Source organism: Siphateles boraxobius, unplaced genomic scaffold (assembly GCF_051911475.1).
Source record: "Siphateles boraxobius isolate OS27281-9 unplaced genomic scaffold, OSU_SipBor_1 26, whole genome shotgun sequence".
NCBI classification, from domain to species: Eukaryota; Metazoa; Chordata; class Actinopteri; order Cypriniformes; family Leuciscidae; genus Siphateles; species Siphateles boraxobius.
Genome location: NW_027508876.1, coordinates 5,009,766 through 5,031,162, shown reverse-complemented (window position 1 = coordinate 5,031,162; position 21,397 = coordinate 5,009,766). Strand labels below are relative to the sequence as shown.

At 43.0% G+C, this 21,397-nt stretch overlaps 1 protein-coding gene and 1 long non-coding RNA gene across 2 annotated transcripts in view; both read left to right on the top strand.

Moving 5' to 3' along the window:
- LOC143751603 (NACHT, LRR and PYD domains-containing protein 12-like) overlaps positions 1-21,000 on the top strand; it is a 93,309-nt gene extending 72,309 nt beyond the window's left edge. Inside the window, exons 9-11 of the mRNA XM_077244186.1 lie at positions 14,811-14,975; positions 15,821-15,994; positions 20,471-21,000. Of these exons, the coding sequence (XP_077100301.1) occupies positions 14,811-14,975; positions 15,821-15,994; positions 20,471-20,771 (640 nt within the window). The 3' untranslated portion in view covers positions 20,772-21,000. The remainder of the gene's footprint in view (positions 1-14,810; positions 14,976-15,820; positions 15,995-20,470) is intronic.
- On the top strand, positions 11,816-12,936 carry LOC143751618 (uncharacterized). Its single transcript, XR_013207276.1, has 4 exons — positions 11,816-11,940; positions 12,185-12,265; positions 12,518-12,616; positions 12,824-12,936. It is a non-coding gene; the product is annotated as an uncharacterized LOC143751618 (long non-coding RNA).
- Positions 21,001-21,397: the final 397 nt, after the last annotated feature.

Genomic DNA, 21,397 nt, shown 5'->3' with positions numbered 1-21,397 from the left:
AATATTCAAACCAATGAATCCTTACCTTTTTTAATACGTGTGATAAAATGTATACTTTTTACAAAGAAAGAATACACTTGAAATATTGTTAAAATTGTAGACAGAAACTGGTGACCACGGCCACGGGGACGCACATCCAGTAACTTACGGACTCTGTAATTGGGGGAATCCACGACGCGGACAGGGTCGGTGACAGGACAGGACGGAGAACGAACAACGGGTTTAACGCATGAAATATGAAAAACAGGATGAATACGACGGAGATCAGAGGACAACCTCAATTTGACGGCAACAGGATTGAGCACCTTAAGGATGCGAAATGGCCCGACGAATCTGGGGGCTAATTTACGCGACGGAAACTGGAGCGGGAGATTGCGAGTGGACAACCAAACTCTCTGGCCGGCTACATACCGGGGACCCTTAACACGCAAACGATTGGCAGCCCTGCATGTACGAGCACGAGGCTTACATAGGGCGGACTTAACCCTTCTCCAGGTACGTTTAGCGCGTTGGATAAAAACCTTGATGGAGGATACGTTGGTATCAGTCTCCTGAGAGGCGAAGAGCGGAGGCTGGTAACCAAGGCAACACTGGAATGGAGATAAACCGGTAGCGGAGGAGGTGGAGTTATGGGCATACTCTGCCCAGGGAAGCTGTTCTGACCAAGAAGCCGGAATACGAAGTGCGAGACAGCGTAGAATGCGACCCACGATCTGATTGGTACGTTCAGCTTGACCGCTGGTCTGCGGATGAAAACCGGACGACAGACTGGCAGAGGCCCCGATAAGTCGACAGAACTATTACCGTGTTCCCCTCAGATGGAGGAAGACCTGTAATGAAGTCCAGTGCGAGATGAGACCATGGTCTAGACGGAAGAGGAAGGGGTCGCAGCAAACCTGCAGGAGGCGTGTTGCTAGACTTGGTCTGTGCGCAGACAGAACAAGACGCAACAAAACGTTGAATGTCGCGCTCACGAGTTGGCCACCAGAATTTTTGACGAATAGATGCGACGGTTCCCCTAACACCAGGATGGGCGAATAATTTTGAAGAATGCCCACATTGAAGGACAGCGCGACGAGCGACCGGTGGGACATATAAAAGATCCCTAGGACGAAGACGAGGAGTGACAGCGTGGGAAAGAGCGCGTCTAACGATTCGTTCTATTCCTCAGACAGCCGAACCAATAACCATGGCAGGAAGGAGAATAACCTCCTGTGTGGGAACTGCTTCTGGAGAGGAGAACTGTCGCGAAAGGGCATCTGGTTTGAGGTTCTTCGAAACCGGGACGATAGGAAATAGTAAAATCAAATCTGGCAAAGAAGAGCACCCAGCGCACTTGACGCGCGCTGAGCCTCTTGGCGGAGCGAATGTATTCCAAGTTACGATGATCGGTCCAAACTATAAACGGGACAGAAGAGCCCTCCAACCAATGCCGCCACTCACCGAGAGCCAAACGGATGGCTAGAAGTTCGCGATTACCAACGTCATAATTGCGCTCGGCGGGAGACAAGCGATGGGAAAAATAGCCGCAAGAATGGACCCTCTCATCGGACGCTGAACGTTGGGAGAGAATGGCTCCCACACCCACCTCGGACGCGTTGACCTGGACAATAAACTGTCTGGTGGTGTCAGGGGAAACAAGAATAGGAGCGGTAGAAAACAAGGACTTGAGCCGATCGAAGGCGATTTGAGCAGAACTTGACCAAGAGAAAGGAGATTTGGCAGACGTGAGGGCAGAGAGCGGAGCGGCGACCTGACTAAAATTCAGAATAAAACGAGGATAAAAATTAGCGAACCCCAGGAAACGCTGGAGCGCGACTCGGGAATCGGGAACAGGCCACTCCGTGACGGCGCGAACCTTGGAGGGGTCCATAGCAATCCCCTCGGAGGAGATGACCGAACCAAGGAACGTGACAGACGTAGCGTGAAACATGCACTTCTCTGCCTTGACAAATAAACGATTTTCAAGAAGACGCTGGAGAACCTGACGAACGTGTTGAGTATGTATCTGGAGAGAGGGGGAAAATATTAAAATGTCGTCGAGGTAAACGAAAACAAAGATGTTTAACATGTCTCTAAGGACATCAATGACCAGAGCCTGAAACACGGCAGGACCGTTGACCAGCCCGAAAGGAAGAACGCGATATTCAAAGTGCCATAACGGAGTATTGAAAGCTGTCTTCCACTCAACCCCCCTCCTTAATATGGACGAGATGGTAGGCATTACGTAGATCTAGCTTTGTGAAGATCTTAGCCCCCTGCAGGATCTCGAAGGCTAATGGAAGGATAATGGTTCTTGACCGTGATGTCATTCAACCCACGATAATCGATGCAGGGACGTAACGTACCATCCTTCTTCTTAACGAAGAAAAAAACGGCCCCAGCAGGAGAGGATGAGGGAATAATTGTATCAGCTTCGAGCGAATCAGATAAATATTTCTCAAGGGCTTCACGTTCGGGCGCCGACAAGGAATATAATCTTCCCCGGGGAGGAGAGGTCCCTGGAAGAAGATTAATGCAGCAGTCATAAGGGCGATGGGGAGGGAGAGAAGTAACCCGGGAACGACTGAAAACCGCCCGCAGATCATGGTACTCCTCCGGGACTCCGGACAAATCACCGGGCTTCTCCTGTAACACAGAAACAGAAGAAACGGGAGGGGAGGCATACACTAGACAATTCACATGACAAGATAAATTCCAAGAGAGAATGGAACCTCCGGCCCAATTTATCTTAGGATTATAATCAAAGTAATAATCCAAGGCACTCGAATTGTGTATACAAAAAAGTAAAAAGCCTTTATTGAATCATGGCTTCTATCATTAAAATTGGTGACAGATACACCTACGCGTTGCGGCTATTGCCTTCGTCAGGGTGTGTGTAACAAACAAAGTCACAAGTGCATTTTAAATAGCAGTTCATTAATCTAAATAGTAAACACCTGGTCACACACTACGCAAGGTAACCAACAGGGAGCAGAATTCAACAAATGAAGTAGTATATTGCATAATATCAAGCCAAATCAAACTCAAAAAAAAAAAAAAAAAAAATATATATATATATATATATATATATATATATATATATATACACATACAAACACATACATATACACACACACATACATACATATATACACATACATACATACACATAAAAAAAAAAAAAAAAAATATATATATATATATATAAAAAAAAAAAAAATTATATATATATTTATATATATATATATACATATATACACATACAAACACATATATATATATACACATACATACATACATATATGCACATACATACACAAACATACATACATACATACATACATACATATACACACATAAAATTATCTTATTTTAGGATTATGTTTGACAAGCCAGGGATGGCCCAAAACAATAGGGGTAAAAGGAGAGTGAAAAATTAAAAAAGAAAGATTCTCACGATGATTACCCGAGACAGTGAGACTCACCGGAACCGTGGAGTGGCGTACCCTGGCGAGAACACTGCCATCGAGAGCGTAAACAGGGGTGGAAACCTTTAAATCAATAAGGGGAATCCGCTGAGTGCGAGCCCACGTCTCGTAGACAAAACTCTCCTCGGCCCCAGAGTCAATGAGTGCAGAACAGGTTACAGCCGAGCCCGGCCAGCGGAGATGTACCGAGAAAGTAGTGCGATGGCATGGCGGAGGGACTAAAGTCGAAGCGCTCACCAGTAGCCCTCTCCTTACTGGTGAGCTCTGGCTTTTACTGGACAAGATGAGTGAAAGTGACCAGCAGATCCACAGTACAGAGACAGGGCAAGCAGATGATCGTCAGGTAACAAATCAGGAGACGGCACATACCACAGTAGACACGACAGGACTAGAGAACGACAGAGAAACATCAGGTACGTAACAAACTTCTGAAAATACTCCGACAGGGAACAAAGGAAAAGAGGGAGAAGAAATAGGGCGAGAAATCAGAAGGAAGAGAGAACAGGTGTGAGCAATAATGAGATGAGATGAAGAGCAGCTGAGCGAGGAGGGAGAAAAGGGAAAAGATGTAAAGAGGGAAAAAACCCAGGAGAGGGCGTAAGAGAGAAAGAAAAGGGAAGGAGCCCGACTCATGACAGTAACCCATTTGTAATTGGTTACAATTTCTAATTGTAATATATATATATATATATATATATATATATATTTTTTTTTTTTTTTTTTTTTTTTTTTTTTGTCCGAGGTCGCATTCTTTGGTACCCAGTGGCACGGCTGTGTGAAAGGCTAATTAATATGGAGCTCATTATAGGGCTCATTATCCGGCCTTTGTCTTCTCAGGTGTGAACACGCCTCCACGCTTATTGCCTTTCCAAACAAAAGGTGTCTTATAAAATTTAAATCAATGTATTGTTTTGTGTAAATGATTAGGCAGGATGATTTTCAGATCATTTTTAAGCAAAAATTCTAGGCAACAACACCCATTAGTTAAAAGTCTTGTGGACACATATTTAGTATGTGTTTTGTGGCCTTATTTCAGACACTTTAAGTTTTAGTTTTTTCAATAACCATGCATAAACAATATTCTCAAAAATACAAACATGTACATACATCTTGCTCACATATTATGGTAGCCCTGTTTGTGCTAAATAGAGTGTAATTCAATATTCAAACGCAAATAATCTGAGGCAAGCTACGCAAACGTGTCAACGACGCCCACAACAGCTGGATAAAACACAACAAGTTTAATAAGAATCATTTACTTTACGTCGTCTTGCTACGCTGTGAGGAATAATACTATCTAATAATCCTGGAAAAACTTACCTCAGAAGTGCTGGTAGTTTCATTTCGAGGAGCAACGGATCAAGCTGATGTGAATAGTACGGTATTTATTCTTAAGTGCTTTGTTCTAATCGCAATATGGAATAGTGTCTGTAAACCGCAAAAAGACTGTTTAAACAGCTTATAGATCAAAACTGCCAAATGTTACCAGATGAAATGTCGACCCAGGATGAGGTATAGGACTGTGCAAGCTTTTGGGATTTTGATGTACTCGATCTACTCCATCTATGTTTCGATCAAGTCATTGTCTGACAAAAACTCTATTTTCTCAACTTTTTGTTAAAAATTTTGCTTTTTCTATGAAACTTATCCACATTTAAGTGTTGATTACAAAAACAGAGTGTAAAGAGCCTGTCTTGTTGGCAAAGGCAATTTACACTTACTCAACCCACCAATGTCTGGTTGGGCCACACAAGATTTAAAAATACGCAAGCCATTCAACGTCAGCAATGGACGTGTGGATGTGGCTGTAAGGAGTTTGGCACGTGAAAGTAGCTTTTGAAGGCGATCGACACGAGTTCTAATCCGCCTTTTGCCAAACTTGCTCTTCTACTCTTGGCTATTGTTACTTAGAGTAAATAGAATATGTTGCTATTTTCACTTAGTGTAAAACAGCATCTATGCATGAATGCATGAAGCTGGATTTTTTAGTTTTGTTTTTATTTGTGATTTGTTGTTTAAAAGCAGGGGCTCTTTTCTTTATTTTGATATATTGCATGTTCAGATATTCATGCAACAAAATATTCTGGAGACCATGACATTTTTGTGAAAATTATCAAAAATGCTGGAGGTGGCGGGCAACTTTTTAGAAAACACTGGCGGGGAAAGAGTTCAACAGAAAAAGAGAAGGTACTTTATTTTAATTAACATTTATGCATTTGGCAGTCACTTTTATCTAAAGCAACTTACATTGCATTCAAGGTATTGTAACGATCGGAGAAAATGATAGACGCACTTAGCAGTTTCAATGCTCTCTTTTTATTCGTGAGCACTCGTGTGGCCGATGCTCTTGCCTCACAAAATCCAAAAAACCCAACATTCTCAGGGAAACCCCCTTCTCTTTAACCCCGCCCCCGCATAACTGCGCAGGATCATTCTCCAGAAGAACAGCAGATGCCTTAAAGCCCCACACAACCAGAACACATAACACATGAAAGAAAATACATGCATATACATATTGAACATAAACCGTCTTTAGACTTGCTACACTGCTCCCCCTTCACAAAGTTCCTCGACCTCGAGGGAACAAACAAAGTCCCTGAACCGTCTCGGCGGCCTTCTGACACGCTGAGGCCGCAGTTGCCCTTCCTGTATAACTGAAACCGGGCTACCTGAATGTGAGGTTCGCAGCTCAAGAACTGGTGTGGCTGCATGTGGGTCTGCCAGAGGACTGGAAGTGCTTGACTGGGGACCGGGCCCCCCCTCCGGGGTAGGCACAACTGTAGAGGAGGCTGGTGTTTGGGCTACAGGGGTACTTCCTCTATAACGTGCCAATCTGTCTCGGTGAATGGCCACCTTCCTACCCCTCGGAGGCAAGTGCACTCGGTAAACCACTTCTCCAATTCTCTCCAGAACACTGCACGGCCCAACCCACTTAGAGTCCAGTTTAGGGCACCTGCCCTTCTTTCTCTGCGGGCTGTACACCCACACCAGCTCTCCCGCTGTAAAATGCCGCCCTTTTGCCTTCAGATCATAATTTCGCTTCTGCCGGGTCCCCATTTTTAACAACTGCTCCTTTGAGAAATTATGAGCTGCTTCCAATGAGTCCTGAGGCTTCCTCGCATACTCAGGGCCCGGGGGCACAGCAGGCGCATCACGTGGCCTCCCAAAAGCCATTTCCCCAGGTGTTCTGATCTCCCGCCCCAACTTCAAAAGGGCGGGTGTGCAAGAGGTTGAGTCTTGCACAGCGGACCGGCACGCCATTAAGATAAATGGCAAGTGCGTATCCCAATCTCGCTGATGCTTGGCAGACACAATGGCCAGCTATTCCGCCAGTGTCCTGTTAAAACTCTCAACGAGGCCATCAATTTGGGGATGCAAAACATTTTCACACATCAGCGAGAAGACACGCGACTCAAAATTCCGGCCTTGATCGCTGTGTATGGATTCAGCCACCCCAAACCGACTGAACATGCCATCCACCAACGCGTTCACCACTGTCTCGGGTTCTTGGTCAGGCAGTGCGTAAGCTTCTGGCCATTTAGTGAAATAATCCATAGCCGTCAGCACAAACCTGTTACCCCCTTCGGAACATGGAAAAGGACCCATTACATCTACCCCCACTCTATCCATAGGGCCTCCTACGGGGAACTGTTGCAGGGGAGCGAGGGACTGGCCAGGCGGGCCCTTGCGGGCAGTGCAACCATCACATCGCCGACAAAAATCCTCCACATCTCTCCTCGCAAGCCCCCAGTAAAAACTCTTTCTGACACGTTTGAGAGTTTTTGAAACCCCAAAGTGTCCAGACCCCACCGTCCCGTGGGCAGCCCTGATAACCCCCTCCCGCAGTGACCTGGGCACCACCACCTGCCACCTCCCCTCCCCAGTGGCAGGGTCTTTCCACTCCCTCTCTAACACCCCATCTTGCAGACGCAGCTCTTTGAATTTTGCCCACAAGTTCTTCGTGGGCAAAGAGAGAATGGCCACTTCCTCCCACAGGGGTCGCTGCTGTGTTTGGACCCACTGGATTACTGGCTGCAGGTCTGCATCTTCCTCTTGCAGACGCCTCCAGTCCTCTACTCCCACTGTCCCCAGCGTCAAACACACCGGCGTATTGCCATGCTTGCAAACCACAGAAGCCCCGCTGGCATCCGGGTCCCCCAGCTCTCTTTCCCTGGTTTCTCTTTTATCACAGTACCGACAACCGTCGGCAAAGCATGGCCGACGAGAAAGAGCGTCTGCATTTGAATGGCCTGACCCTGGACGGTGTACTACTCTCATATTGTATGCCTGAAGTTCCTCAATCCAGCGTGCCAGCTGGCCCTCTGGATCTTTAAATGACATTAGCCATTGGAGAGCTGAATGATCAGTGCGTACAGTGAAAGGTAGCCCGCACAGGTAATACTTAAAGTGCCAGACTGCAAACAGCACCGCAACAAGTTCCCTTCTGGTGACACAGTATATGCGTTCGGCCTTGTTGAACACTTTACTGTAGTAAGCCACAACTCGCTCTCCCCCAACCCCCGCCTGAGAGAGAAGCGCCCCCATACCCACATTGCTGGCATCTGTGTCCAGAATTAAGGGCAGTGCGAGGTCAGGGGGAACCAATACAGGGGCTGTGACTAGAGCCTGTTTCAGGGCAGCAAAAGAGTTTTGACACTCCTCAGACCAAGCAAAGGACTTATCCTTCTTCAGCAGGCGGAAAAGTGGGTCCATGATGCTGGAAAAACCCTGCACAAACCTCCTGTAATATGAGGCCAACCCTAAAAAACTTTTGAGCTGCTTTGAAGTTGTAGGAGTGGGCCAGTTGCTTACCGCCTGCACCTTTTCTTCCATCGGGCCAATCCCCTGGCCCCCCAGCTTGTGCCCCAAAAACGTCACCTCCCTCCTAAACAAATTACATTTTTCTGGGTGCAGCTTCAAGCCAGACTCACTTATTCGAACCAGCACACGCCTGAGTGCCTCCAACGAGGTCTGAAATGATCAGCCATGGACCAGTATGTCATCCAGGTACACCAGACACTCTGACCGCGGAATACCCGATAACACCCTGTCCATTAACCTGGCAAAAGTGGCTGGTGCATTGCAGAGACCAAAGCAGAGCACCCTGAACTGCCATAGCCCCCTGCTCGTACAAATAGCAGTTTTTGGTCTGGCATCGGGAGCAAGTGGTACCTGCCAATAACCAGTGCGCAGGTCCAGTGAAGTGAACCATGATGACCCGGTTACAAGATCCAGTGACTCATCCACCCGAGGAATGGGGTAGGAGTCCTTTCTGGTGACCTCATTAAGGCGCCTATAGTCAACGCAAAACCTCCACTGCCCCCCCTTCTTAGGCACCATGACCACCGGTGCAGCCCATGCGCTTTCTGACGGCTCAATAATCCCCGCTTGCTGCATGTCTAACAAGGCCTTATCAGCAGCATCCTGACGGGCAAAAGGGAGCCTCCGGTGCCGCAGCCTAATGGGCATGGCATCCCCAGTCTCAATTTCGTGCTGCGCCAGGTGTGTTTGCCCCACATCTCCTTCCCCAAATGCAAAACAATGTTGGAAATCAATCAACAAATCCCAAAACTGCCCCCGCTGACTCTCATCCAAGCCCCCACAATTCTTCAGCCACAACTCCCTCAAAGCAACCAACCCCTCCCCCTCCTCGAGAGCAAGACATGGAATGCCGTTTTCCAGCCCATACCTGCTGGAGAGGCTCGAGGCTGGCTCTAAAGAGGACTGTGTGGCCACCCCGGGGAAGAGGTCAGCTGGGGTGTGGGATAAGGGGGTGGGGCAAACATCTACCTGTGGTGGCCTGGCGACAGCGCTGAGGTGGGTCCGCGAGTGTAGTGTGTGGTGCTCCAAACTAGGGTCCTCAGGTGCAGCTGCTGCATCCAACAGACCTGTAAAAGACATATCAACATTCCTTTCAGTGGACATGGCAACCTCAGGACCCCCTTCAAAACGGAGCAGGCCATCTCTCAGGTCTAACTGGCAACCTGCACTTCTAAGGAAGTCCAGACCAAGAATACAAGGGTCCTGGACTGCAGCCACCCACACTGAATGACGTAATGTCTTTCCCCCTACAGTCAGCCCCACCACACCCTTACCCTTCATTGGCGCCAGTTCACCTGTCACTGTGCGTAGTCGGACAGTGGTGGGTTCCAGAGTGGCATTAGCAGGAACTACCTCTGGTCTTATAACTGTCACAGTTGATCCCGTATCCACCAATGCTAAACATGGAATCCCCTCCACCAAAATTGGCACATGACAAAAATCACTAACACATGTTCGTCCTACCACAATCACAGACTCCTTAGGGCCACATTCATTCTCCCCCAACAGTCCTTGATCATTTTCCCTCCGTCCATCCTTTGAGACTCCTGCTGGTGATGACTCATATTGGGGATGAGTGTTGGGGGTCCGCATGGCCCCGATTCATGCGGACCCCATCCCATTTCCCGGGTTACTGGCTAGCTTAGGACATTGACGAACTAAATGTCCCGTCTGCCCACAACCCCAACACATCCTTGGTCGTGTGCGAGGACGCTGATCAGGTTGCAGTGCGAATTAATTCAGTAATCTCAGAAACCCAGGCTGGCCTTTCGCTTATCCCCTCCCCCACGTCAGTAGACCTCACCGACACAGATTGGTGCTGGCTTTCATCCGGCATGCAAGTTCCCGAACAATCTCCCTCTCCAAAGCCATCTCCAAGGCATCCTGCAGGGTTTGAGGGTGGGCTAGTTGTGTCTGTCTACGGAGTTCCACAGGGGTAAGGGCCTGTATGAACTGGTCTCTCGCAAGCTCCCCTTGAACCGCCGGTGGCATGTGGGCATATGCTCGCCAAGTCAAATTTTCGATATCCTTTGCCAGGACTCTCAGGTGCTCTCCTGACTGCCTGCGTCTATTTCTCAGTTCAGAACGCAGGAGCCCTGGCTGCTCAAATTGCCCAAAAACGCCGTCTCAGTGCCCCGACAAGCGCATTATAATTGTGTCTATCTTCAGGGTTCAGCAGTAACAAACAGTTAACTCTCTGGGGTCGAGAAACGCGCCGGCACGTTTTGCTTTTTTTTTTCCACATAGCAGCAACATAGACTTAAAATACTCCGTCATTTTTGGTCATATAAATAAAATCAATACATGATTATAAACTATAGAGGGTCTTCTTTTTTTGTGTAAACTCACATTGACATCAAAACCGTGTGTTTTTGTAAAATAAAGAAAATAAACAGGGTGCGCTTTCTGCTCACTCTGTCTCCGCAAAAATCTTTCTGAAACAAGTCCGGAAAATGAACTGAAACTCAGCTAATGCTTATCACACAAACATGAAACATATGTCTAAAGAAAGCTTTAAATGTGTACTTTTAAATAAACCAATTCACATTTAAAACAAATATTCTCCTGCAATGTAATCTGTATGAAACTAAAGAGAAGTACAGTTTCTCCTGTCTCAGCTAATTATCGTTAATGTGTTCACACCCACTCGCAGAGCGTGCTATTCATAAGATAATGTGTTGAGGCGATCTATGCAAAATAGATAAACGCCCCCCAGGTAAATGCCTTAAAAGCAGCAAGTTCCATCATTCATTCACTTTCCTGCGCGTTTGGAAGATGGCACGCTACACCGGCGAAGAAGCTCTTCAGCTCGTCCTGGATAGTGACGACGACTTCACATTTTCCTCAGAAGAAGAGCGGGACTCCGATGACGAATGTTTGTATTTTGAAGAGCGACTTGATCCAGCCGTGGATACAATTTCGGATGAGTAAGTTTTTTAGTTTAACTTACATTAGTTGACAAGCTATTTTGTATAAACATGTACATATTTTACTGGTTGGACTATTTCCAGACTTGCCATCCAGTATTGAAATTAAAAATATATCTTAATAGGTCGCTTTTAGTTACGTTTAAATTGTCTAGACTATGCTATACGCTGTATGATATGAAAAATTATATGTACAAAATATTATGTATGTTTAGATTATATTTTTGACTATAGTGTTTATGCTGCATCATTTTACTATAGTACTGCTGCTGCCTCATTTGACTATAGTGTTGCATCATTTGACTATAGTGTTTATGCTACCTCATTTGACTATAGTGTTGCATCATTTGACTATAGTGTTGCATCATTTGACTATAGTGTTTATGCTGCCTCATTTGACTAGTGTTTATTTTGCCTCATTATCATGAACGAAGCGTGTGCTCGCTAATATCTGTTGTAAATGTGCTGAAATGTGTAAATATCCCCGGTTGATGAAGTGCACAAATGTGTTATGTTTGCGGTGTGCTATCTCCGGTAATGGCCCATTGACACGCATATACAGCCATTATTCACATCAGTTATTTATATAGGCTAATGGTACTATACTTGGAAATATTTATGTAATAATAGTTTTCAACTTTTTTTTAAAGGAATGTAGCTGCATTACTACCTTCACCTGCAACTCGTAGGGCGCACAGCAACACAGTTGGAAATCAGAAAGAGTAAGTACATACAGTATTTATCCACTATTTTACAGATGTTAGTTCAATTTTGTTTATATACTTAGTGATGATACAACATGAGCTTGTATGACTTTATTATTTATTTTTGGAGGTTGGTTGATAAGGTTACATATGGTTCCTTTGTGTTATCAGCACACTAATGCCCATCAGTTATGCATGTGCTGAAATAGTAGCTTACTCTATAAAATATATGATAATAATAGTTTTCAACTTTTTTTGAAAGGAATGTAGGTTGCTCACTCTCACCTTCAACTGGAACTCGCACTAGGAGGGCGCGCAGCAACACCGGTGGAAATCAGAAAGAGTAAGTACATATTTACCCACTATTTTACAGATGTTAGTTCAATTTTGTGTATATACTAAATGTATATGTGCCTGTGTGGCTTTGCCAAAATTATTGTTGTTATGCATGCACAAAATTACAATTAGTGATTGGTAATGTTAATATGAAAGAGCTTATTTTCTGTTGTTTTATCAACATGTTGATTGCCCATCAGTTATGCATGTGCTGATATAGTACTTTGTTCAACCTTTATTAATATTAATATTTTTATAGGAATGTGGTAGCATCACTCTCACCTTTACCTGCAACTCGCACTGGGAGAGCACGCAACAGGAGTCGTTCAGTTTTGAGAACAATTGAAAATGATACTTAGTAAGTACACTTATTGCCTTCCTTTCAGATATTAGTATAATTCTGTTTACGTATTCCGGTTTTACATAGTCCATACAAAAATCATGTTTCTGTATGGCTTTACTAACATTTTTTTTTTGTCAATGTCTGGGCATTATTACTTTTAGTGATTGAAATACAGTTTTTTTGTGTAATAAACATGCTCACAGTTGTTTGTTTGTTTTACAGCTATAAAGATGATGGTGATCATCAGACACCCGTTGCAAAGAGGGCCAAGACAAAGATTCAGACAAGCAATGAGCAGTCCACTCTGTCATGGAAAACAGAGACTGGCATTGATATGGTTCCACAGACTCTGAGATTCCTGCCTGCACAGGAACCTGGACCACAACTGAGTCCTGCTGACACACACACTCCACAGAGTCTCTTCAAAAAGTTTTTTTCTGAGAATGCCGTGTCAACTCTGTGCCACAACACCAATGCTCAGGCTGCTTGTGCAATTGCAAAGGGACGCAAATATAAATGGACTGATGTCAGCATCAGTGAGATGTACCGCTACATTGGGCTGGTGTTTTACATGGCCATGGTGAAGGTGAGCTCCATCAGGGACTACTGGCGGCAAGACAGTCTTTTCTCTTTGCCTTTTCCTGCCACAATGGAATGTGCACATGAGTCACCCTGATGCAGATAAGGAGAATGACAGAAAGAGGGGCACAGCTGAACATGACCGTCTTTTCAGGGTCAAACCTCTCATGGACACCATTCGTCATGCTTGTAAATCTATCTATCATCCTAAAAGAAACTTAGCTGTGGATGAAAGAATGGTGGCATGCAAAGCACACACAGGTATGACACAGTACATGAAAGCCAAGCCAACCAGATGGGGTTTAAAGCTGTTTGTTCTTGCAGACTCATCAAATGGATACACTGTGGACTTTTCTGTGTACACCGGAAAGAACAACTTTCCCACAGGCCAAGGACTGTCAAATGATGCTGTAACATCTCTTTTGGACTGTAAAGTTTTAGGCTCTGGGTACCATGTGTACATGGACAATTTCTACACAAGCCCAAAGCTCCTAAAAGACTTGTTTGCAATGAAGTTTGGTGCATGTGGGACTTACAGGGACAACAGGAAAGACTGCCCTCGTGATGCAACTAATTCACTCTCAAAAAGATCAGCCAGGGGATCCATCAGGTGGATTCGGGATGGACCTCTTGTATTTGTGAAGATGATGGACACACGAGAGGTATCTGTTTGTTCCACCATTCAGTCCGCTTATACTGGTGAGACTGTGCAGAGGAGGGTGAAAACACAAGATGCATGGAGGACAAAGACATTTCCATGTCCTGCACCTGTGACTGCCTACAACCAACACATGGGGGGCGTTGACCTGTCCGATCAGCTCTTACAGTACTACTCTGCACAGCACAAAACCATGAAGTGGTACAGAAAGATCTTTCTACACTTCTTGGACATTGCTGCCACCAATGCTTTCCTTATCCACAAAGAGCTATGTGGTAACATGACCCATAAAGAGTTCATGGAACAGCTTATTGCAGAGCTCTGTGGTGTGTCACAGAAAGTAGCACCAAAACAAACCAGTAGTGACCATATACCCATTCCAGGAGCTGAGCTGACCTCCGATACAAAGAATATTTCCACAGTTGGCCGCAAGAGCTGTGTGCTTTGCAAAGTACAGCTTGGTAAAAGGCAGGACACACCTTGTAAATGCCAGGCATGCAATGTTCACTTGTGTCTTCAGTTGAACAGGATCTGTTTTCAAAAATGGCACAAAGACATGTAACTGTATTCTCAAAACAATCGGATTGCTTTGATCTCACTACTTATATCCACCTTGTGGACACATATTTAGTATGTGTTTTGTGTTCTTATTTCAGCAACTTTCATTTTTATTTTTTTCAATAACCACGCATAAACATTATTCTCTTAAAAATACAAACATGTACATACATGTTGCTCACATATTACGGTAGCCCCGATTGTGCTATATAGAGTGAATTTACACCTTTGCCATTAACATGTTTATAAATAACCTTGAAATTGACCTTCAACCATGACCTTGAACCATGACCTTGAACCATGACCTTGAAATTTCTAGCATCATACTCTAATGTTTGAGCTACAGGAATGCATAATTTCACACACCACTGTTTCTTTATGAATCCTATTGGTCTGATTTGTTTTTCCCTACAGGTTGAATTATTGCGGTGTCACAGATGAAGGGTGTGCTGCTCTGGCTTCAGCTCTGAGATCAAACCCGAGACAACTGAATCTGTCTGGGAATAAACTAGGAGTTTCTGGTTTGACGCTGCTCTGCGCTGGACTGGAGGATCCTCACTGTAATCTGGAGAAACTGGAGTATGACCATCTCGCTGATATATATATAAATATATATGTATATATATATATATATATATATATATATATATATATTAAATATATATATATATATATATATATATATATATATATATATATATATATATATAAATTTGTCCTCAGTAAACATATTCTTTATTAGAAATGTAATTTTTTTTTTTACTTTTTAACTCATTAATCACAAACTCTACCGGTTAAACTCTTTTTTTCATGTTTGTAGAAAGAGTCCAAACATACCATCATACTGCATCTAAAGTACATGACAAATAAGAGAAAATAGAATATTTATCAACATATATTTAATAACAGCAAATCTTCTGTAAAAATATAGTTTGACCAGGAAAACCGAAACAAGTAGTCAGTAAATTTTATGTGTGATTGATGGATAATCACTTAATCAATAATTTCCTAGTTATATTTCACAAAATATATGTGAAATAAATATTCAGTTAAATCAGTGAACATCACAGGTAGCACTGCTTAATTAAACATGCTAATCCTAAAACATAAATGTTCCCTCCGGCATATATCGATACATACGTATATAGATACCCCACGTCACAAAAAATACAAAAATATTGCACAAATTCACACAAATTTCATATTAAAACAACATTGTTTTTGAATATGTTTGTAACCATTGTTTCACCTCAAGTTAGTAAAACCGTGTAAATCATGTAAAACACAGTTCTTCATAAAATAGTGTAGCGTAAAAGTATGTGGCAATGCTTGTCCGTACATTCAAATCACATCACACATTATTGCAATCTTTAATAAATTAGTCATTTAAAAAACAGTTTACACACTGTCATTGTTCTCTACAGGTTGTATGATTGTGGAGTCACTGATGAAGGTTGTGCTGCTCTGGCTTCAGCTCTGAGATCAAACCCCTCACACCTTAAACAACTGAATCTGACTGGGAATAATCTAGGAGATTCTGGTTTGACGCTGCTCTGTGCTGGACTGGAGGATCCTCAATGTAAACTAGAAAAACTAGAGTAAGATCATCTCTCTGATAGTCACATATATTTTTGTCCATGGTTAACATATTCTTTATTAGAAATGTATTAGTAATACACATTTCGAAGTGTAACTTTTATGCTGTGTTGTGGAGCTATTGCTATGAGGAACGCCATCAGAGTTGATGCTATGGGGAATGTGGGAACGCCCCGTAACTGGTGCCTGAAGCACGTGTAACCACACACCAATATTCATTGACCAACGACAGACCATGACATCACAAGTGGAGCACCTGTGAGTACAAAAGGGTGCCTGTAATACATATCATCAGCTTTTTTTCTCTCCAGGAGCCATTTGTTCGTAGCCCATAATAATAACGAAGACGGTATAATGTAGAATACAAGTAACAAATGCTTTAAAAAGTGCGTGCCTTCATATCCTTTTTAAATGACACCCACGATCTGTCCGTTGTTGATCGGGAGTGGAGCATGCGCATTCAGCACTCAAGGGTACTGGATGTATTCACTGTGACAAATTCATAGTGAGAAAGCTCCACTTATGCTTGGTCCTCTTCTTGAGGGATGAGGGACAAGGGTCTGCACCCCACGGTTCAGGTCCCACTGCTGCCGATATGGCTTGGAGATTTAGATTGTGGGGATCACAGTGTCACAGTCTTCGTCTGCACCTGTCTGTCTTAGTCTGCACTACACTCCCCAGAATCCTCCTTGTCTCCACACCTGTACTCACTCCCTCACTTACCAGCCTGTTCATCGTTATCTCCATCCGTGTCACCTGTCTTCACCTTGTTATGTTTGATTTGTGCTTGTATTTAGTTTGCTTCTTTTCAGTCTGTCCTTATCGGTCCTCGTAGATGTTGATGTAGATGTTACGCTGTAAATGTTACGAGTTGTTTTCCAGTTTGTATCTTCTGCCTGTTTGTAACCTGAGCATTTATTATTATAAGTAAAAGTTTATTGTTCTTGGAAATTCGACTTCTCGTCTTCCTCTGCATACACCACCCGTGACACACAGGTTGAGCTGGCCGAGAATTTTCAGACAGTTTCTTTCTCAATCCTCGATTGCCGGCTCGAGTGATCTCCCTGATCAGTCTCTGGCCTCTCCCGATCCAGCAGAGAGCATGTTGCTGGCGCCATCTAGCTCTGAGGAGCTGGATGTAGTTGGAGAGGGCGGGGAAAGTGAAAGAGTTGAGCCCTTTCATTTCGTCAGCCCTGCATACGGGGAACTTTCAGATGTAATAGCCCAAGCCACGGCCAGGTTAAATCTGACTTTTAAATGTGAGAAATGCCAATAGCCTGGCAAATCTTCTGGAACATCACACAGAGATGGAGAGATCCTGGAAGAAACCGTATTCAGCACGTATTTTCCCTTTGCAGATTATGTGAATGTTTGGAGGTATTATGCAAGCAGGGATACGCCCTCAGGCACAACCTCAGGCAGACATAAAGCAGTCAGAAATAAAAAGCGACGACTCTTCTGCTGGGGCACAAGAGGTTAAGCAATTACATCAGGGTCAGAAGCTTTACTGATGATGTAAGTGGTGTGTGTTGCAACAATTACGACCCATCATCCGATACATCCAATACAGTGCTTGATGTTAAAGCACTGCTGAGTTAACGGTTAAGAAAGGTTAAACAAGAGTATTGGTTCCCCATAGCATCAACTACAGAGGGAAAGAGATGCTGCATCTCTTTGCCATGCCTCAGGCTCTCCTGTATGTCTCCTTCAGACAAAAGAGTTGATGATGTGTATTCATGAGCTGTCAGCCAATGAATATTGGCGTGTGGATACACTTGCTTCAGACACCAATTACACGGATTCCATTCTCCATAGCACTGATGCCTTTTTCCATAGCGTCAACTCCATGATGTAGCATCTCGTACCCCTTCTCAGTGAACCAGGTTGCATACGCCAACTGTGCTGGTGCTCTACCTTTTTTTAGGTCTGTAGAAGTCGTCAAATCAAACCATCACACTATATCCACACAACACCAATGAGATAAAATAGAAATGTATATATATATATATATATATATATATATATATATATATATATATATATATATATACAGCGGGTGAAATAAGTATTGAACACATCACCATTTTTTTCAGTAAATATATTTCCAAAGGTGCCATTGACATGAAATTAACAACCCAAGTAATCCATACATACAAAGCAACCAAAACAAATATACATGTCTAAAGTGCTAGAAAAAGAGAGTCCATAGTTTCTGTTGCAACATCAAGTTTTTCTGAGCTATCTGGTATGCTGGGGCAGACAAAAACAGTTATTTATAAAACAGTGTAGTGCGAAAGTATGTTGCAGTGCTTGTCACTACATTTAAATCACATCACACATATTTACAATCTTTAATAAACTGGTTATGTTTACACAGCTTCATTGTTCTCTACAGGTTGAGTGATTGTGGAGTCACAGATGAAGGTTGTGCTGCTCTGACTTCAGCTCTGAGATCAAACCCCTCACACCTGAGAGAATTGGATCTGTCTAGGAACAAACTAAGAGATTCAGACACAAAACTTCTCTCTGATCTAAAGAATGATCCACATTATAAACTGGAGACATTATATTGCTTTTGTAAGTATATATATATATATATATATATATATATACATTATTTTATTTTTTTAACCCTCTTGGGTCTGAGGGGTTTTCTGGGTCCTGGAGGTGTTCTGACATGCGCTGACATTTTTGCTTATTTCTGTTACTTGTGACATTTGCATGGCTAAAGTCTGATTACATTGTATTCAGCACAAACTCTGCTACAATAATATGTCAGCAGCATGTATGTAAAAGTTTGTAGTTTTGAAATAATTACATTTATGCGTGGTTTGTGAAAAAACAAACAAAAAAATTGTCACTGAAATAATGTCATGAAACCCATACTAATTATTTCTTCACAAGATTTTGAAAATTGTATCATGTAGCCTAGAATATTTGTTCCAAAACTATGTGAAAATGATCCAGCCTACTCATTCAGATAAAACAATATAATGATTTAAAATTTGTAAGACATGTTTTGTGCAAGAAAATTTGATGTGTTTCACATCTGAGAAAGACAAAGACCCTCCCCTAATGGCCCTATCAGGTGCTATCATTATGAGGCCCGATCATTATGAGGAACCTTGCACAAACAATGAGGAGAGACTTAAAAAAGAATGGCTTTTTGATTGTTTGGATTTATTTACAACACAACATAATCCAAAGATACACAACAAATGAAAAAAAGTAAATATAAAACCATGTCTGCAGTTGTGATAGTAGAAACGACAAACAAGCCTTACTCTATACTGCTATGTAATAGTCAGTAGCCAATTCTTAAAATATGAAAACATACTTACAGGCTGTGTCTGTGAGTCAGAAGCGCCAGACTGTACTTGCAAAGATGGAATTGCCCCACTTTTTAGAATCAGCCTTTGTGCACAGCCGGCCTTGTACTCTCTGGAAACATTCCTCTGAAAAATGTGCAGCACACAGTTGAATATTTTGGTTGTACTGTTCTGGAACAGTGTTGTAAATAAAGCTTAACCGCTGTTTTATAATTGTGTCCTCTTTTGGAAGACCAAACAAAGTAGTTTGGCTTTCGCAACGAAAAACACAGCGTCTCCACGACATGGCAGCAACAATAATACAGCAAGAACAAAGTTACGCCTTCTTTCTTTGCATATACATTTGGGTGGTGTTAAGAAACTGCCCCCACACACTGACGTAGATTTATGGGGGTGTGTTTGAACGAAGCATTTTAGGAAGGCGTGGCTGAGCCTTAACTTTTACAAAGAATATCTCTTTGGGTTTGAGACTTTGAGCTTTGTAACTCTGCAGATCTTATACATGCCCAAACAGCCAAACACCCTAAAGAAAAAGGAAAACAAGAAATCGCATGATATGACCCCTTTAAAATTCCCCTTGCATATTTTGCTTTTATTTTAATCACCATCAGGTTTTGTTTCGATCCTGTAATGAACATTATTTGTTCTCATTATTTGTGGAACATACACAGTTATTATGGAATGGACTACACATGCCATTGTATCATTTAATTGGTTAGAACATGGGAGTTGTCAAACAGGAGGTCTGCTGTTTGGAGTGCAGGCCATTGTCATGAAATAATCTAAATCGCTCCTAGAAAAGATTTTTAAATAATTGAGAAATAGTTCATTCAGTTCAACTGATCATACCATTAATGTGAATAATATACTGAACCTTTTGTTTCCTCAATGGTAAGTGGGAAGTAGTCCTCACATGATGATTTTTTCACGATGGTCTTGATCAGGTTCTCCGACTGCCTGACCGACTGATTTCATTCACCTCCGCGTGCAGCACAACAGCTCCGATGTTCTCATCACCTTTATATCTCTGGCAGTAATATTAATGTGCTAATATCTTTGCTTGTGTTTTTTCTGAAATTGATCCACTGTGATGTGACAGCAGTAATGTCTCATACTCCATATGTGACTTCCCCATGTGTTTTATTATAGGACTCTCGATATTTTGACATCAGTCCAGATTCCTCAGGATCAGCGGATGGTGAATAAGGAGCCACTTCAGAGACTGAAGACACATACCCCTTTTCCACCAAAGCATTTTGAGAGCCGGTTCGGAGCCGGTGCCTACTCGCGAACCAGTTCTTTGTGTTTCGACAGCCAAAGAATCGGTTCTCGGCCAGGAAAACTGGTTCCAAAGCGGCACCAACTCTTTGCTGGACTAGAACCAGAGAACCGTTCTTTTACCACGTCATGCTTACGGAGGGGGCTGGGGGCTGGTTTAGATGTGTTCTAAACATCTTTTCTGACGCAAAGCCAGGAGAAACATTTGCAGAAACACGATGTAGTCCGCCATTGTAATTGTTATGCTTGAAGTTGGCGCAAGCGTTTCTAGCTTTTTTTTATTTTAATTTTTTTTTTATTGAAAACATTATGTAAGCAAAGAAGAAAACAGTCACAATATAGAACAAATAAACGGAAAGAAAAAAAAGACACAAGACAGGGGTACATAACTAATCAGAAAATATTACATATCAAAGGAAAAGATTAAAAGACTTACATATTTCAATTGTTTTTAAAGCCTTCTTGGTACACGAGTTAGAGATAATCCCAAAGTAATGTTGTACTTGCAAGCGTTTCTAGCTAAGACGAATGGCGACGTACACAGTGACGTAACGTCGTCGTTCGCTGGGCGCTCTAGTCAGTGGAAAAACAAACCGGTTCTGAGAAGGTTCGCAAGTTGAACCAACTCCGAACCAACTTTGAACCAGCACCAGATCCGAACCAGTTCTTTTTTGGTGGAAAAGGGGTAACAGAGGCGCCACAGTCATCACACTGTCATGCAGTTTCTTGTTTAGAACTTTCTGTGGGTCTGATCTTTTGAATTACAGCTGTCATCTGATTGCCACAATCATTTAATAG